At 38.8% G+C, this 18159-nt stretch overlaps 2 protein-coding genes across 3 annotated transcripts; one reads left to right on the plus strand and one right to left on the minus strand.

Annotated features, from left to right (window-relative positions):
- Window positions 1-3921: 3921 nt before the first annotated feature.
- On the plus strand, window positions 3922-11143 carry bcas2 (BCAS2 pre-mRNA processing factor). Its single transcript, XM_086277384.1, has 7 exons — window positions 3922-4120; window positions 7334-7426; window positions 7521-7591; window positions 9930-10091; window positions 10191-10241; window positions 10333-10413; window positions 10501-11143. The coding sequence occupies exons 1-7, from the start codon at window positions 4028-4030 to the stop codon at window positions 10625-10627; spliced, it is 678 nt and encodes a 225-aa protein (XP_086133510.1). The 5' UTR covers window positions 3922-4027; the 3' UTR covers window positions 10628-11143.
- Window positions 11144-11447: 304 nt separating this feature from the next.
- Window positions 11448-17197, minus strand: otud3 (OTU deubiquitinase 3). Of its 2 annotated transcripts, none has more exons than XM_086277382.1 (8): window positions 17063-17197; window positions 15709-16014; window positions 15016-15164; window positions 13374-13486; window positions 13139-13261; window positions 12867-12999; window positions 12464-12651; window positions 11448-12248 (listed from the first exon to the last, which is right to left on the minus strand). In XM_086277382.1, the coding sequence occupies exons 2-8, from the start codon at window positions 15912-15914 to the stop codon at window positions 12084-12086; spliced, it is 1077 nt and encodes a 358-aa protein (XP_086133508.1). In that variant the 5' UTR covers window positions 15915-16014; window positions 17063-17197; the 3' UTR covers window positions 11448-12083. The 2 variants fall into 2 exon arrangements, with proteins under 2 accessions (XP_086133508.1, XP_086133509.1); XM_086277383.1 differs by having other exon boundaries at window positions 15709-15962; window positions 17063-17181.
- Window positions 17198-18159: the final 962 nt, after the last annotated feature.

An 18159-nucleotide genomic window follows, 5' to 3' on the forward strand; every position in this document is an offset into this window, starting at 1 on the left:
GTCCCTGGGACAACATTTACACGATGTCCCAGGGACAACATCTACACGATGTCCCAGGGACAACATTTACACGATGTCCCAGGGACAACAATTACACGATGTCCCAGGGACAACATTTACACAATGTCCCAGGGACAACATTTACGCGATGTACCAGGACAAATTTGTAAATTTCTGGATTACTGTTAATCTCCATAGAATCAAGAACTCATGTCCAGTTTCACAGCTATGGACCAGTTAATTATGTTTCCAGGTGATAGTTTGATTCATAGATTCAGCACACACTTCTTCACTTGTATTTCGAAATAATCGAAGGCGGGTATTTCGAAGTCGCAAAGGAATGACATCACAAGAAGGTGATTGGTCATTTGCAATGTTGAACCTGGAACAACATTAATTATGATGATGTGGGAACAATGCTGACACGAGGAAATCAGATCGTCCCTTTCGGAAAGAACTAAAAAGGCGTTAGTAGAGAAATACTATAAAGTAAATTAACAAACAAATGTAAGTTTGTTGACAGCCGATATATATATATATATATATATATATATATATATATATATATATATATATATATATATATATATATATATATATATATATATATATATATACATACATATATATATACATACATATATATATACATATATATATATATATATATACATACATATATATATATATATATATATATATATATATATGTATGTATATATATATATATATATATATATATATATATATATACATACATATATATACATACATACATATATATATATATATATATGTATATATATATATATATATATATATATGTGTGTGTGTGTGTGTGTGTGTGTGTGTGTGTGTGTATATAATATGTATACATCTTATTTGACTGTTGGAATACAGCTGAATGATTCAGCAATCACTGACACTGATGCTAAGGCTGTAGGGGTCTGATTTGTCTCCTCTCCTATGAATGTGTGAAATGAGACCTTTACACCAGATGTTAGGACAATATCCTGACTGGAGGATCTTACTGATCAGCTTCTGCATCAACTAGATGAATATCTGCAAACAAGACAGGAACATGACATCCTGCCATGTTCTGTGTTTCTGTGTTTCTGGATGTTTGCCTTTTCCATGTGCTTCCCTGCCTGTGCCTTCCTGTTTGTCAGTGTGAGTGAGTTCTGTCTCTCTTTTCAGTTACATCCTGTCTTATTGTGGAAGTCATTGCCTTTGTATCTCATCTTGTGTTTCTCTTCCTGTCTTTGTTCTTAACCCACCTTTGTTATTATTTGTCAGGGCCTAATTGTGTCTACCTATTCCTTGTTATCTTCCTTGCATGTCTGTGTGTTTTTCTGTCTTTTTTAAATTTGTTTTATTTGTTGTTAGTTTTGAACTTCCTCTTAACACTTGACACCATGACGTAACATTTAACTTAGCAGTGTGTTGTAATATTCTTCTTTTTAAAAATTGATTAACATAGCTTTGTTTTGAAAACCAAGTAACTTGGTTCATTTGTTGTCTTATTGTCTTATCTTTCTGTGACCTGACTTTAATATTGACCACAAAGTTCTGACAATCTCCAAAATCATAAATAATCTGCCTTTATCTTGCAGAGTCATTAATGTCAGTAAAAACACGTTTGACGTGGAGCTGGAGTATCTGCATTAGCAGGCTAATAGCACACCACAAATTTACACCTATCTTCATTAAATGACATTCTGTCTCCACCATCTTCTCCACCACTCATCCAGTTTCCTCACTGTGTCCAGTTTATGAGTCTGTAAGACTATTATTGCTTAAAGAACAATACACATTTAAACAATCCACGTGTACCACTGAGAAATTCTGCAGTACTATTATTTATGATGTGAATCCCAAATGAAAACACCATTCGCACTGGAGGACTAATGGGTCGCTTAGATTCCATCTCGAGATTTAATAAAAAAAAAATCATGATTTCATAAATCCTCAGTCAGATGAAATTGCCTAAAAGAACAGAGTTATTTAGCTCCTTACTTTTGTCACCTAAGCTTCAAAGTAAATTATTTACTTCAAAGTCTTTATATTACCAATAACAAGGTGGGGTCTGCTCATGTGAGAAGGAGAATGAGGAAACAGGCGTTTTAAGAAAGTATGGTTTTATGAAGGGTTTTAAAGGGCTTAGGGGCAATAAATGTGTCATTTGTTTATTATAATAGAAACATTTATAGTTAAATTCTGGCCAATAGTGTGATACAGAAAGAATGATAACCAAACATTAATGATTAAGCCATGTTAGGTATCAAAGACTGGATGGAAGGCATTTCTTTAAGCAGACGACTTAAGCAAGTCTGAATAAGCAAAAAGTATGGAAGAAATTGTTTTTTGAAAATTAAACATCGCAAGGAATCTCTATTACTTGTCTCAATAATTTAAAAGGGAATGGGATGCAGTTTCTGCTTTGGTGGATGATAGGGCCCTTTGGATCAAACAAATACATTTTAAATTCAGTGTTAAGAAACTGCACTGGGGTAGAAGAACAGTCAGAATGATGTCTTTAAGTTTACCAAATTTAAGGGAACATGAGTGATAAAAGGAAAGCTATGATTAAAAATACAGGAGAAATAATAGACTAATTTACAGATTTGGACATACTGAACTAAATAGTATAATATTCAAAATGTGTTAAACTTTACAAATAGATGTGACCCACATGGACAAGAAACGGTAGAGAATGTTGCCTCACTGTCAGAAATATGAGGCATCTGATAGATATTTTACACTCAAGTACTCAAGAAATGAGTAATAGTAAGTCAGAATCTTAGACAAGCTAATTCGGCTAATAGAACATTGGGACTATTTCATAGAGCACCAGGAGGGTCACACACACAGAATTATAGCATTTCATGAATTAATAATTAACTGCCCAATAAAATATTCATCAGTAAATGAATTTTCAAATGAATTTTTAATGTATTCTATTTATTAAGACATCAATAAAACAATTAATTATTTGATAATTCAATGCTCAATAAAAAGAGGAGTTAAATCACTCTTTAAAATGTTAAAAACAGATTTTCAAAATGTCTTATGAAATAAAATTTAAAGATAGAAATAAATAAATGGATTCCTAAATTAAATTAGGAATCCAAACTTTTCTGAAATCTAAAATAATGCTTGTTTCCCTTTTCGATTCATTCTCGTTTCCCATTAGCTATTGGACTACCCTCTCCGATGAGGCGTCAAAGGTTTGGTAAAATAATATGAGCACTAACAAGTTGTGTAGGGTCATGTTAAGATTGCACAACTGGGATGTGACATTGTACCATGACTAATTTGCTTTGTTTTATTCACAAAGACCAAAAGAGTCATGGAAAGGTCACACGGAGAAGGTAATCAAATAGATAATCCTGTAATAATAAGATCATTGATTTATTGTTTAGACTCAACATACTGCTGAGGAGGTCAGGGTTTCCAAAATGGAGAATCCAATAGCTATGGAAAGGAAATTGAATTAAAAAGGAGGGATGGTATCATCATTTTAAATGTCAGAAAAGTTTTTAACTCCATTTACCCATTTCTCTTATTAAATCGTATTTTTTTTCAACTATTTTGAAAATCTGTTTTTAAATTTTTAATTTCAGGCTACTTTTTAAATTATGTTTTAACAAGCATTTCATATATTTTTCTTTAAACCCCTTTTCAGGTTGAGATATTTCATAATGGATTAATAGTTTGTAGAAATATGTATTTTTAATCCCTATCGATTGATCAAATAATGAATTACTTTGTTAATGACAAAATAAAAAGAGGACATTGAAAACGTGATTTACTAATTAATGTTTTATTGCACATTTAACTATGAATTCATGGCACGCTTCAAAGAAGAAACATCAAGATAAACACTCCATACCATGCGGTGGCGCTAAAGTGCCAATTCGAAGAAGACGCGAAATTAAAGAAGAAGAAAGGGGACACTTGGATTTTGAGTTTATTTAGCAGAAAGCGAGACAGTTCAACAACTGAACGATATATAGACTGATTAAAAATGGCCGGGACGGCTTCAGTAGCTGGAGAAGTGTTTGTAGATGCTCTGCCGTATTTCGACCAAGGTTACGATGCGGCAGGTGTGAGAGAAGCGGTGAGTAAGCGGGCAGTTCGAACACAGCGTGTTAGCTAACCATGCTACATGGCACACTGCAATGTTTCAGCGGACACTGTAAGTTTGATATCTGAAGCTGGTTCATTTGCTCTGTTAACCAGACTCGTGTCAGGACAGTGTCTTTATTATATAGATTAAATGAAGTCTTGAAAAACCCATTTTTAATATATTTTATGTTATAAAAAAGCGAAATAGATGTGTCGATTAATTGAATAGTTTTTCCCTTTTACCATTTTTAAGAATCGGTTCTTGACAGCCACCCTTCGACTGAGATAATTTCTCATGAAGTGAACAGTAGATTGGTCAAGTGATGGCCCAGATGTATCTCTCAGGTCCGGTGTCAGGTCTTTGCTATATTTTTCTAATTTCTTAAAGACATGACTTTCAGACTCACTAGATAGTTCTTAGGTCTGCCACTTCTTGTTTTGTTCAATTTCTTCAAATTTCAGAACAGGCAGAGAAATACCAAATCTCCATTTAACAGCTCTTTGGCAATCAACTTGTTGACCCAAAACAATATTTTATGAATTCCTTCGGGGTTTTTCTTTTAATTTCTTTTTATTTTGTAGATTTAACAAAAGAAATGGGGGAAAAAATTAGATGTTATCGTAAGAGGCTGCTGGTGACAAAGTATTTAAACATACAATTTAAGTTGGGTTTTCTCACTGAAAACAAGTGAGAAAGCAGCCCGTGTCCAAAGAAAACTTTTGAAGGATCTTCACAAAGCCTAATATATATTGGTGTCAGTGTTTTCAATAATTTCTTCGTGGTCACTACTAAACACTTCCCTGATCAAGACATTTCCCCTGGATCCTCCATTGGCTCTCATCACATCTAAGGTACACAGATTACTGCTGTTTGTGTCATGCAGCTCTACAGGGAGTGCAGAATTATTAGGCAAGTTGTATTTTTGAGGAATAATTTTATTATTGAACAACAACCATGTTCTCAATGAACCCAAAAAACTCATTAATATCAAAGCTGAATGTTTTTGGAAGTAGTTTTTAGTTTGTTTTTAGTTTTAGCTATTTTAGGGGGATATCTGTGTGTGCAGGTGACTATTACTGTGCATAATTATTAGGCAACTCAACAAAAAACAAATATATACCCATTTCAATTATTTATTTTTACCAGTGAAACCAATATAACATCTCCACATTCACAAATATACATTTCTGACATTCAAAAACAAAACAAAAACAAATCAACGACCAATATAGCCACCTTTCTTTGCAAGGACACTCAAAAGCCTGCCATCCATGGATTCTGTCAGTGTTTTGATCTGTTCACCATCAACATTGCGTGCAGCAGCAACCACAGCCTCCCAGACACTGTTCAGAGAGGTGTACTGTTTTCCCTCCTTGTAAATCTCACATTTGATGATGGACCACAGGTTCTCAATGGGGTTCAGATCAGGTGAACAAGGAGGCCATGTCATTAGTTTTTCTTCTTTTATACCCTTTCTTGCCAGCCACGCTGTGGAGTACTTGGACGCGTGTGATGGAGCATTGTCCTGCATGAAAATCATGTTTTTCTTGAAGGATGCAGACTTCTTCCTGTACCACTGCTTGAAGAAGGTGTCTTCCAGAAACTGGCAGTAGGACTGGGAGTTGAGCTTGGCTCCATCCTCAACCCGAAAAGGCCCCACAAGCTCATCTTTGATGATCCCAGCCCAAACCAGTACTCCACCTCCACCTTGCTGGCGTCTGAGTCGGACTGGAGCTCTCTGCCCTTTACCAATCCAGCCACGGGCCCATCCATCTGGCCCATCAAGACTCACTCTCATTTCATCAGTCCATAAAACCTTAGAAAAATCAGTCTTGAGATATTTCTTGGCCCCGTCTTGACGTTTCAGCTTGTGTGTCTTGTTCAGTGGTGGTCGTCTTTCAGCCTTTCTTACCTTGGCCATGTCTCTGAGTATTGCACACCTTGTGCTTTTGGGCACTCCAGTGATGTTGCAGCTCTGAAATATGGCCAAACTGGTGGCAAGTGGCATCTTGGCAGCTGCACGCTTGACTTTTCTCAGTTCATGGGCAGTTATTTGGCGCCTTGGTTTTTCCACACGCTTCTTGACTATTTTGAATGAAACGCTTGATTGTTCGATGATCACGCGTCAGAAGCTTTGCAATTTTGAGACTGCTGCATCCCTCTGCAAGATATCTCACTATTTTTGACTTTTCTGAGCCTGTCAAGTCCTTCTTTTGACCCATTTTGCCAAAGGAAAGGATGTTGCCTAATAATTATGCACACCTGATATAGGGTGTTGATGTCATTAGACCACACCCCTTCTCATTACAGACATGCACATCACCTAATATGCTTAATTGGTAGTAGGCTTTCGAGCCTATACAGCTTGGAGTAAGACAACATGCATGAAGAGGATGATGTGGACAAAATACTAATTTGCCTAATAATTCTGCACTCCCTGTACAGTCTGTAGTAAGAGCAGTGCCATAACAGGAGAGCTGACAACAGAAAAGCACTCTGACACTCCCACGGCATTGTGTGCAACACCATTTGGCAAAAAACAGTTACTCATTCAGCACTTAAAGATTTTTCTTAAATCTTACAAAAATATGAAGGTATCTATCTATTGCATATGTTTGGATTTGATTCTCTTAGTATGTGAGCAGTATTTAATGTTTTCTTGATTTGCTGTAAGTCGGAGTCCATTAGACTAGTACAGTTTTACAGCAACATTTATCTTTCTTCTCATATTTTTCTCAACTTGCAGCTCAATGACTCAATGACTGTACTTGTCCAGTCATTGATCTCCTTCATGCTCAAGAATAAGATTGCATCTGTCTTTAGATCAACAAGACAAACATTTGGATAACACTCAAAAGGGACATCAAATCCTGTACATATTGTTGCAGTAGAATATTTGAATATGGCAGCAATGGGAATGTTTGATTTTCCACTAGTCTGTTATCAGAAGTTATGTTCTCTAAGGGTCTGATTCATTTTTCCATGTGTATGAAAAAAAGAGAAGTGTACCTTTTAACCAATAAGTATTACCCCACAGTTTCAAAACTGATGAATTCCTAATTAAAAGGCTACACCTCAAAGAGTTTCAGTTGTCGAATAACAAGAAGTGAATTGTGCAACTCTAATGCAATTCATTTCAAGTGAATTTCCCAGTGGCTGCAAAATATTCCCCGTGCCAAACACGAATCGTGTTTCTTCCTTCAGGCAGCAGCGTTGGTCGAAGAAGAGACCAGAAGATACCGACCTACAAAAAACTACCTGAGTTACCTGCCTACTCCTGATTTCTCTGCTTTTGAGGTGATGAACTCATCAGAAGTTTAAAACCTTCTTAGTGGTTTCATCTGCTGACAAGGAAATAATGGTGCTTCTTCTTTGTTCTCACCCCCTTCAGACAGAAATAATGAGGAATGAATTTGAGCGGTTGGCAGCTCGGCAGCCGATGGAACTCCTGAGTATGAAGAGGTAAATCCTGCCAGCTGTAAGAGCCTGATGGTAGCTTAGCTGCAAGTTGAGCTTTTTGCTTATTTGCCACAGAGGAAGAGAGATGCATTCATATAGTCAACCTACTACACTGCTTCTAAGTTCTTTCTAGGCTGTTCACCCATTCACTGATTTACACTGTAAAGTTGTGTTTTTAATGCAGTGTAGTCTCGGGGCCCAAAGATCACAACCATTCATTTAAAGTTTGTCAAGGATGATGCAAAATATGGTCCTTAAATTGTTGATCTGCTGTTGTGCAGTCCTGTGAGTTTTTGTCCAAAGCTTCAGCTGTTGGTCACATTTGACTTAAGAATATTTTCGTATACAGAGGGTTCATGGTCAACTCAGTGACTGCAAGCTGCCCAGGCCCTGTGGCTGCAAAACAAGCACAAATCCACCGTGCTTGATAGTTGATGTGAGGCACTTGTGCTGATGTGCTGTGTTTGGTTTTTCCTTTGTTACAGAAGTGTTTTGGTTTGTTCAAATGCAACTTTTTCTAATTTTACTGTCATAAACTTTAACATTTAACATGCTAATCTAGGATTGTAGCATCGTTTTAACAAACGGTCAAAACTTCAGCTCTTATAGAGGTGCTCACAGGTGCTGATGAGTAGTTACTAAATTACATTTGAGTGGCATGATACAGTCATAATTCATATGCAAGCATGATGGATGTACTTAGTTTTTCACAGGATTTCATAGATTCTTGTGAAAAAACTGTTTTTATACAACTTGACTTGCTTTTCCAGTAGTAGCTGTATCCCTCCCCTTCTTTAATTACACAACTGTTCAAGTCACATGCCGTATCATACATGATTCTGGCACCACATTAAAAGAAAAAGAAAAAGAAATTCAACATTTTATGTAGCACTTAAATGATTTCCACATTTTCAGACAGGTCGGTTAACTCAGCTTTTGTTGTTGTTGTTGTTTTTTTTAATGTACGTTGTTGATAGTATTCCAAAATCTTTGGAAAACGGGGTAGTAACAGATGTGAGTGAAGTTGGCCCCCCACCTTCTTCAAATCCAGCAAAAGTGGTGTCACATGTTTGTGCTGGTTTGTGTTGCAGAAATGTTTGTTTGTGCCACTATCATTTCAAAGATATTAATAAAAGTTTCTAGAGGTCATCTAAGGTCAGGAGGTAGATGACTTCTTTGGTACAGTAATGATGGTGGAGGCTTCAATACATGTGGGAACGACAGCCTGACCCTAATGATGTGTTCAAGATGTCTGTGAAGACCTTTGTGAGTTCCACAGCATAGTCCGTCAGTGCTCGTCCAAGGATGTTATCAGGACCTGGAGCTTTGCTTGTATTGATTTTGGCAAGAGATCTCCACACACTGTCTGGGGATTGTATCACCACGGTCTGCAGAGTGGGCTTGTAGTCTGTGATGGTTTGTATTCCTTGTCACTGCCTCTGAGTATCTCTGCTATCGCTGAAGCTTTGCAAAATCCTCCTGGATTACTGCCTTTTCATCTCTGATGCCACGTGACAGGTTTGCCCTTGCTGTTCTTAGGCTCACCTAATCCTCGGCTCTGAAGGCTGCATTTCTCAACCTTAGGAGCCTTGGACCTCACCTGTGAGCCATGGTTTCTGATTGGCCCGGACAGTGATAGCTCTGGTTTCTGTGACATCATCGATGCATTTTGGGATGTAGGCAATGACAGTTTCAGTATATTCCTGAAAGTCTGTGGTGTTGTCGTGTGTGGCAGCCTTTTTAAAGATCTCCCAGTCTCTGGTGGAAAAGCAGTCTTGCAGTGCCATCAATTTTGTCTGATTTGGGTAATGTGGGGGGGCTGGTTGACCTTCTGGCCTTTAAATTTTCTTTAATATCTTTAAAATGATAGCGGCACAAACAAAAATTTTAGCAGCACAAACGTTTGATACCACTTTTGTTGGTTTTGAAGAAGGTGGGGGGGGCAACTTCACTCACATGTAACTTAGTATTTTTCTGCTATTTTTTTTATTTTTTATTTTTTGCCTTCATTTCTGTTTGTTTCACACGTTAAAGTTTAACCCTCTGCTGTAAAAGGCTGTTGGGGTATTATCATCACTAAGTTTGTTAATGCAATAACTAAAGAAAGAAAGCAACATAGCAGCTACAGACGCTATCATAGGTGCATCTACTAAAAATCTCATGAGTTCTCGGTGACCGCAACCTCAAGTTCAGAGGTCAAGTTTTCTGAAAACCTTGTGAGAGCGATAATTGAAGAACCCAGTGATGTAGGAATTTCAAGTTGATGCCATCGGCGTGTCTACTAGGCAGAGGAGTAGCACTGGTGATCACCAGTATTTTAATAAATGTTTTCCTCATTGAGGTATGAGTTGCCGGCACCCTCATCAGGACAGAAGAATGACATTACAGCGTGGCAGGAGTGCGTGAACAACTCGATGGCCCAGCTGGAGCACCAGGCGGTCCGTATCGAGAATCTGGAGCTCATGTCGCATTATGGAACCAACGCATGGAAGGCCTACAACGAGTGCGTACAGTCTCCAGATCCAGTCTGCACAGTGTTGATGTCTGTGGGGAAATACTGCTAACACGTGTCGTGTTTGATTTTTTTTTTTTTTTCCTTCAGCAACTTGGCCTTCATGATCGAGATGGCACAAAAGGAACTTCACAAATTCAGGTGAGTTCATTGCCTCAAACCTTTTGCTCCAAAACACGGTGTTTAATGTGTTTTAATATTTATCTGTTGGTGTGTTTGTTCTGCCACACAGGAAGCAAATTCAGGATTTGAACTGGCAGCGTAAGAATGATCAGTTGGCAGCAGGAGCCAAACTCAGAGAGCTGGAGTCTAAGTATGTTGTTGGAAGAGTTTACGTTTGTATCATTGACGCACAGAAGTTTTCCGTCTGTTTTAACATCTGTATTTGTGCCCTCAACAGCTGGGTGTCACTCGTCAGTAAGAACTATGAGATCGAGCGGGCAATCGTTCAGCTGGAAAACGAAGTCGCTCAACTCCGGCAACAGCAGGGAGACGAAAACAAGGAGAACATCCGACAGGACTTTTAGGAGCTACTGATCCCGCGGTCGGATTCCATCTTGGCTTGTGAGGCTAACAGGACTAAGAAGCAACCTTAGGACTGAAGTTTTTTTGCCGCGTTCCAAATGCGCCCATGAATCTCAATTTGCAGCACACAGTTTACCACTGTACACCTTATTCCAGTGTAAAAACACGACACAATACATCATCTTTTCACAAACGGAAAGTCGAACACAATAAAACGGCTTTTGTTGCCTCACGTGGTTTGGTAGGACAGGCAGATGAAATATCACATGTGACATTATTTAGTCTGTTGGCTGTAAATGCTAATGATATTATAGCATTAGCGTTTAGTGTTTTGTCACATGAGCTCATTTCGGAAGTTTACATTGACCTGATTCTTCAAGCTCTCTTCCAGCTCAACAGTGTGTTTGGAAAAATGTACATAGTTTGTTGTTTGAAGCCAGACTCATCTTTATGAGCTCCAGCATGACTTCAATTAATGTAATTTTTTAAAGCGGTTTTAATAAATTGAACTTTTCTTATATTGTAGTGTGAATTTGATTGAACTCTTAATATTTCCCTTTCTTTTTTAAACTTGGTCTGATATCCATTATATTTTATTCTAATTTAAAATCATAAAACACACCAGTTTCTTCTTTCCTGTGAGGCACAGCAGCCTTGGTTAGCTATATCCTCCTACAAGGGGGCCTTGGTGTGCTCTTTTACACAATACTCTTACAGTTCAGTCTTTCAGTTCATGTACTGTTCAGCTGAAGCTAGTAGCTTTAGCACTTCTCCTGTTAAACCAGCTTCCATCTGATTGGCTGCCGCTCACAAACAGAAGAACATCAGGAACTTACTTTGACTCATAAACCTTTAATTTAAACAGCTCGTCACCCTGGATAGTACATAGCGTACTACTGGGTTCACACAGGAATAAAAAAAAAAAGGTAAATCTGATTTATTATTATTTATTGCCACGTTCCTCACACACACACTGTGTATAACAATCCTTTCGTCTGCCCCACCCCCCCCAATACTGAATTTATTCTTCGATCACAGACAGAACGAACATCAGAATAAATTCAAGTCTGTGGCAAATCAAAAAGCCTGGCTGTGCAAGATTGTCTGTAGTCATGAAAAGCCCGATGTCCAGCATAGAAAGGAGCTAGATAACGTAGTGCTTAAACCACATATGAGCAGCTTCTACATACACCAACACCTGGAATGGATGGAACTAAAGAAAAATCCCAACAGAAATACTGATACTCATGCGTTTTCGCTTGTCTCTTACAACATTCGCCCATCTCTCACACACACACACACCAGTTTGCAGGCACCGTTAAACTCTTTGCAAAGATGCTAGAGGGTTCTCCTTAGGAAAAGTTATCCAATGTGACTGAAATTTTGACTATGTGCAAAACTTTGTGGACAGCCACCGGTAGCAAGAGTAGCAGAAGGTATTTTTGGCCATGCTCCAGTCTATATGCTGAGAGTGTTCAGAGCTGGTACTAAAGTAACAGCGTCTGGCAGGTTTTGGTTCTGGTCCTGGCTTCCTTTACTCTGGAGGAACTTCTGTCGATGCCGCTCCTCCTGACGCTTCTTTTTCTCGAGCCGCTGCTGATCTTTCCTCTGCTTATTGGAGACCTAGGGGTGAGCGAAAAAAAAAGAAAAAGTCAGTTATCCTCATTGAGTAAAGTTTAAAACTGCTAAAGCATGACCAATGCTGCAAAAAGATATTTCACAAGTTAGGAACACCAATGTGAATCAATTTCATGTATAATGTGAAGTATAAAATATTGATTTAGCTAGACAGGCTCCTTTATAATGCAAATAATTAGCAGGAAATTTGTGTCCACAACCTTGGATTTTTGAACGTTGCTGCCCTCTGCTGTCTGGATGGGATCACTGCAGTGAGCGGCTGCAGCTCTGCAGGCTGAACAGGATCCAGAGGCACACTGGCCCTGGCAGGACTGGCCCACCGCAGAGCCAACAAGCCACTCGGCGTTGATTGTCGCTGCACTCAGTTGGAGTAAGTTTTCCTCATCACCTGAGGCAAAAAAGATATAAACATGCAAATACAATCAGATCTGTTTCTGTTAGTGTCATACTAAGAGTCTTAGTTCAATGCTGGGATGTTTATGTGATCAACACAACTAGCTGTGAAAAAAAATCCAAAGCATTCATGATTCTGATGATTATGTTGCTTTCCCTCACAGAAGTCTACTTGTTCCAACAGCTAATAATTTAAATGTAACTTCTAACCCTGGATCCCTCGATTCTTGATGGAGCTCAGGATCACGTTGTCCTCCTCTGACGCTGAAGGAGAAGACTTTTTGTGCCTGTCTCTCTGACCGTCCCCAAACTCACGCTGCTGTCCATGTGAATTCTGCATATTCTGGGAACAACAATGATAAGAAAAACATCAGAAAAAATCTAGTAGAAGACGGCTCATTGGGTGCAGTGTTGACATATAAAGACGCATGCTAGATGAGAGCTAACTGTTCTTTAAGTACTGGTCTGGTAGGACACCACACCTCTATGCGGAGCTGAGCAGGACTCTCAGAGTTGTCTCCTATCCGTCTCACGCTGTCATAATGGTCTCCATAGCGGTAGGCAATGTGCAGCTCTCGGCACACCTGCTTCTCTGAACCGTTGATCTGCAACAAAAACACAACATATAAACAGCGTGGTGTGCCACAGAGACATCATATAACAAATTATATTAGCGCACAAGATCAGGAGACATAATTTGAAAGTGTCTGCTCCTACCTCCCACAGTGGAGTGTTGAGCTGATGGATAACCACTTTCACCTGTTGACTGCGAGCAAACGCCACAATGGCATCGTTGCCAGCAAAAGTACCAGGCTGAGAAAGATTGGCCACTGCAAGGAAAAGAAGCACAGAGTTGTTACTGCCACAACTGCTCTCTTGAACTTTCAACACATGACTCTTAAAGTCTGTCTGTTAAAATGACTAAAGCTGTCCTATTGTATATATTACTATTTCCACATTTTTACACTAAAAAAAAAGTAAACTAAGAGATCGTATATTTATTTTGTGACACCCCGTCCCTCCCACAGGCCACTTACATACATCTGTCACTCAGAAGCAATAACCACCAGAGGTCACTGCAAAGTTTCTGGTCAAAACTGCATCCCACTGAACTCAGCTGTCTGTCTGTGCAACTATATTGCCAAAAATATTCCCTCACCTACTGAAATCATGGAATTCAGTTGTTTCAATCACTTCCATGGCCACAGGGTATAATATTCAAGCATGAAGACATGCAGACTGCTTTTACAAAGATTTGTGAAAGAATGGGTTGCTCTCAGGTACTCAGTAAATTTCAGTGTGGTACCGTGATAGGACCTGTGTAACAAGTCCAATCGTGAAATTTCCTCGCTACTAAATATTCCACAGTCGGCGGATGCTGAGGTGCATAGTGCACAGAGGTTGCCAATTTCCTGCAGAGTCAAGCACTATAGACCTCCAAACTTCATGTGGCCTTCAGATTAGCTCAAGAACCATGTGTAGAGCGCTTCATGGAATGGGCCTTCATGGCAGAGCAGCTGGATTCAAGCACAATACACAGTGTTGGATTAAGTGGTGTAAATTGAGCCATCACTGGACTGTGAAGCATTGGAAACAGTTCTCTGGAGTGACGAATCACACTTCTCCATCTGGAAATTTGGTGGATGAGTCTGGGTTTGGCAGTTACCATCAGAACGGTATTTGTCTGACTGCATTACGACAAGTGTAACGTTTGTTGGCGGGGGGGTTATGGTGTGGAGTTGTTTTTCAGAAGTTGGGCTTGGCTCTTTACTTACAGTGAAGGGAACTCTTAATGATTCAGCATACCAAGATATTTTGGACAAACTTTGTGGGAACAATTTGGGGATGTTCCATCGTGACTATATAACAATGCATAAAGCAAAGTGCACACAGACGTGGACCTTGCCATGTGTTTTCTTTCTTCCAAGTTTCTCTTCCAAGTTTGGGTTGAAAGAACTTGACTGGCCTGTACAGAGTCCTGATCTCAACTCAACAGAAAACCTCTGGGATGAATTAGAGTGGAGACTGTGAGCCAGGCCTTCTCGTCCAACATCAGTGTCTGACCTGACAAATGTACTTCTGGAAGAATGGTCAAAAACTGCCGTAAACACTTCTAAACTCTTCCCAGAAGAGTTGAAGCTGTTACAGCTGTAAAGGATGTGCTGACACCATTTTAAACACTATGGATTAAGAGTGGGATGTCAGTCAAGTTTGTATAGGTGTGAAGGCAAATACTTTTAGCAATATAGCGTAGGTACCGTTATAGATTGTGGATTGCAAGTTAGAGTAAGTCTAGCTAATCACATTGTTTTCTTGGCATATGTAGCCAATGTTACCCGCTTGCTTGTTTTTTTCTTACAGTGCTGTGCAAAGGGAACGTCATCCTCAACAAAGGGCTCAAAGTCTTGTCGATGGGATGTCATATAATCAACAGTTTCCTGGCGAAGACGCAGGTGGCCCCGGGAGTGACCCTCTAACTGGTCGCCTAGAGCTCTGAACAGACAATTCCTAAAGAACAAAAGGAAATGACAAATGACTGCCTGTGGTTGAAGGGTTTAATATACAATCTTTACCAAAATGAAGTTAAAAGTTGTTCGAATTTTTAAATCAAAGAGAGCTGCTCAGCCTTATTTTTTTCCAAGCATTTTTGAGCCCTCATAACTGATTATGTAAAGGATAAAGACAGGGCATTTTTAGAACAGATTAAATACATTTAAGCTCTTTTAAAAACTGCATCCAAAAAAATTAAAAACAAATCCAGGTGCTCCGATCTAAAGCCAGAACTGTTTTTTAAGATATCACCATATGGGATGTGGTGGGCCAAGTTATAGGATATGAACAATCTCCTATTTACCTACATTGTGATACTAAGCCTCATTAACTAGACACGATTCCCTCTGAGTCAAAACTATTTTTAATACAGCAATAAGCTAATGCAACCTACAGACTCAACACTGGTGTTCACATAATATTTTGATCACTTTGAAATAAATGAGAAATCAGTTTAAGCAGGACCACACAGAGAGAGCAGGTCTGATATTCTGGCTCTTACCCATCTCCAGGGACTTCTCTCAGCTTGAGCCCCAGTGCTTGCAGCTGATTGGAGAAACTGACAAACTCTGCACCTTCATCGCCATCCTGAGGGCGGTTCTTGCGGTCTTTTGCGATGGCCCGGCGCACTGCCCTTTCATCCCTCTTGCGCTCCAATTCACTCTTTTTATTGCTCCGCAAAGATTTGTGCGTCTGTTTCCTCGACATGTTGACTGCACTCGTGTCTGCAGGCCTACAACACCACAGTGCGTCTCCCTGTGGCAGCGAGCAGGCGCTTCATGAAAGACTACCACACGTCTGTAACTTTCTTTTTTTAATGACAGAGAAATAGTAGATTTTTTTAAATATTTCAACCAGACGGCATATTAGATCATTCTAGATTTTATATATATATATATATATATATATATATATATAGTTTCTTGAAGGACATTCAAAGCTCTTCTTTGGGGTTTGTGATCCCACACTGCTTCAATAATGTCCAGGTCTGGGCTCTGGGGAGGCCAGTCCATGATTAATAGTGTTCCCCTATGTGTTTTTCTATTGACGTATGCTTTTACAGTGCGGCAATATGTTTGGGACCAAAATCTATCGGTTCTGTTATGTGACTGACAAACTTTCAGACAGTCTGACTGTATGAAAGCAAAATAGAAAGAAATGAGGGGTGGCTCAAGACATTTTCACAGTAGTGTACCTTTACTTCAAAAAGGCAGCATAAACTTTTTATTTTCATTTCTTTAATATATATATATATATATATATATATATATATATATCTGTCAGTATTATCTCAGGTAATTTATGACGTTTTGTGACTTTAATTCTGCCAAATAATATTTTGTTTTTTCTTGAAAATTAACAATTCCAATTTCGAAACTTTCTGGATTTTTCTTTGAAGGATATCCCCTAACCCGGCTTTGTATTTTTTTTTAATTTTATATAATTGTTTATTTTTCTTGGCCTGTAAACATAAGCCGTGATACACTTTAGAGAAAACGCACCACGTCTAAAACGTGGTACGTTTTAGATATAAACGTCCAATAGTTTTTTTTTTACTTCCTTTGTTTGTACTGAAGCTAAATCATTTTACTTTGCTTTCTTAAATGTAGCCAATTAGTCAGCAGTATGGAAGCTAACTAATAAACACTTAGAAACTTAAGTGGGTACGGAGTCACTCGCTATCTACTTAGCTCAAACGAAGCGTTTTCGGCAACAGCTTAGCTGTTAGCTAGCATTAGCGGCTAGGTGCAGAGTACTCAACAGCTGGAGAGATTACATAACAAATCACCTCTTGTCTTTATCACTACATCATGACACACCGAGTAACTTAACATAGTTGACGTGCTGACACTTACCTTTAAAAAAAACTCTGATTGACGAGATAACCAGTTTTTGTTTTTATTATGTTCTAGCTCAGAATAGGAAAGTTGTGATTGTCCGTTTTTGTTTACAACTGAGGTTCCGCGTACGTATATCCGTGTACGTCAAAATGTACGGAAGGAGAAATGGGCCAAACCGTAAATGCGATTAAAAAGGCTTGCAGTAGCAGCAAATTTTCTTCATTTAAACAAAGTAAACAAACAACAAGGAAAAAAATGACAAGACTCCAGTATATATCTCTCTTTCTTTCTATCTATCTCGTGGTCTTTAAATTCACCACCTTCCGCCTTCTTAATGTCTTCTAAGGCTACTCACAACCTACTCATTTTAATGACTCCATGCAGTTGATGAATATAAGGCGGAGTGGGCTGAAAAGTAATAAACAGGATGTTTGCAACGTTAAGAAAAACAACATCAACAAAAACAGACACAGATAAAGAAAATAATCTCAAGAGATAAAACTGCATACAACTTTTTTTATTTCCAAAAAACGAGACAAGAAAAAACATAAAGGAGCCATACGGCTCTGTGTGTGTGGGGGTTATCATGGGTAAGTGCTGGCATTGTGTGAACAGATGTAATGGCCTACAGGCTATCCGCGTGCTTGTACGTGTGCAGCACTCAGCGCCCGTTACCTGAGTGAAACATAGGAGCCGTCAGCCACGTTTGACTCAAAGGACAACAACTCTGTACTGTATGTGCACGAGCAGTGTGTGTGTGTGTGTGTGTGTGTCAGCAAGGCACATCATGTTTTATGATAAGAGTTTCTATTTTTGAGTTGATATCAGAACATCATGTGAAAAAAAGGCCATTTTTAGCTGACTTCACAATTTTACATTTATGACTAAGATAAGATAAGATAAGATAATCTTTATTAATTTGTTGGGTTAAGGCTGCCGACCTTTGCCAGCGCCATCTTACCCTTCGACCATACATACATTACAACATCACATGGGGAAGTCAGGTCAGAGAGGTATAACAATGGAAAATGCACAACATGAGGAAAGACGTGGAGAAAAAATAACTCCCCCCAGACTGAGCTCCAACAGGGAGATCAGTTTGAGAAAAGAAA

This window comes from Aulonocara sp. 'chitande type north' Nkhata Bay, linkage group LG20 (assembly GCF_057382095.1).
Source record: "Aulonocara sp. 'chitande type north' Nkhata Bay isolate Kocher_YH1m ecotype deep benthic linkage group LG20, A_spYH_male_GT1.1, whole genome shotgun sequence".
Lineage (NCBI taxonomy): Eukaryota > Metazoa > Chordata > Actinopteri > Cichliformes > Cichlidae > Aulonocara > Aulonocara sp. 'chitande type north' Nkhata Bay.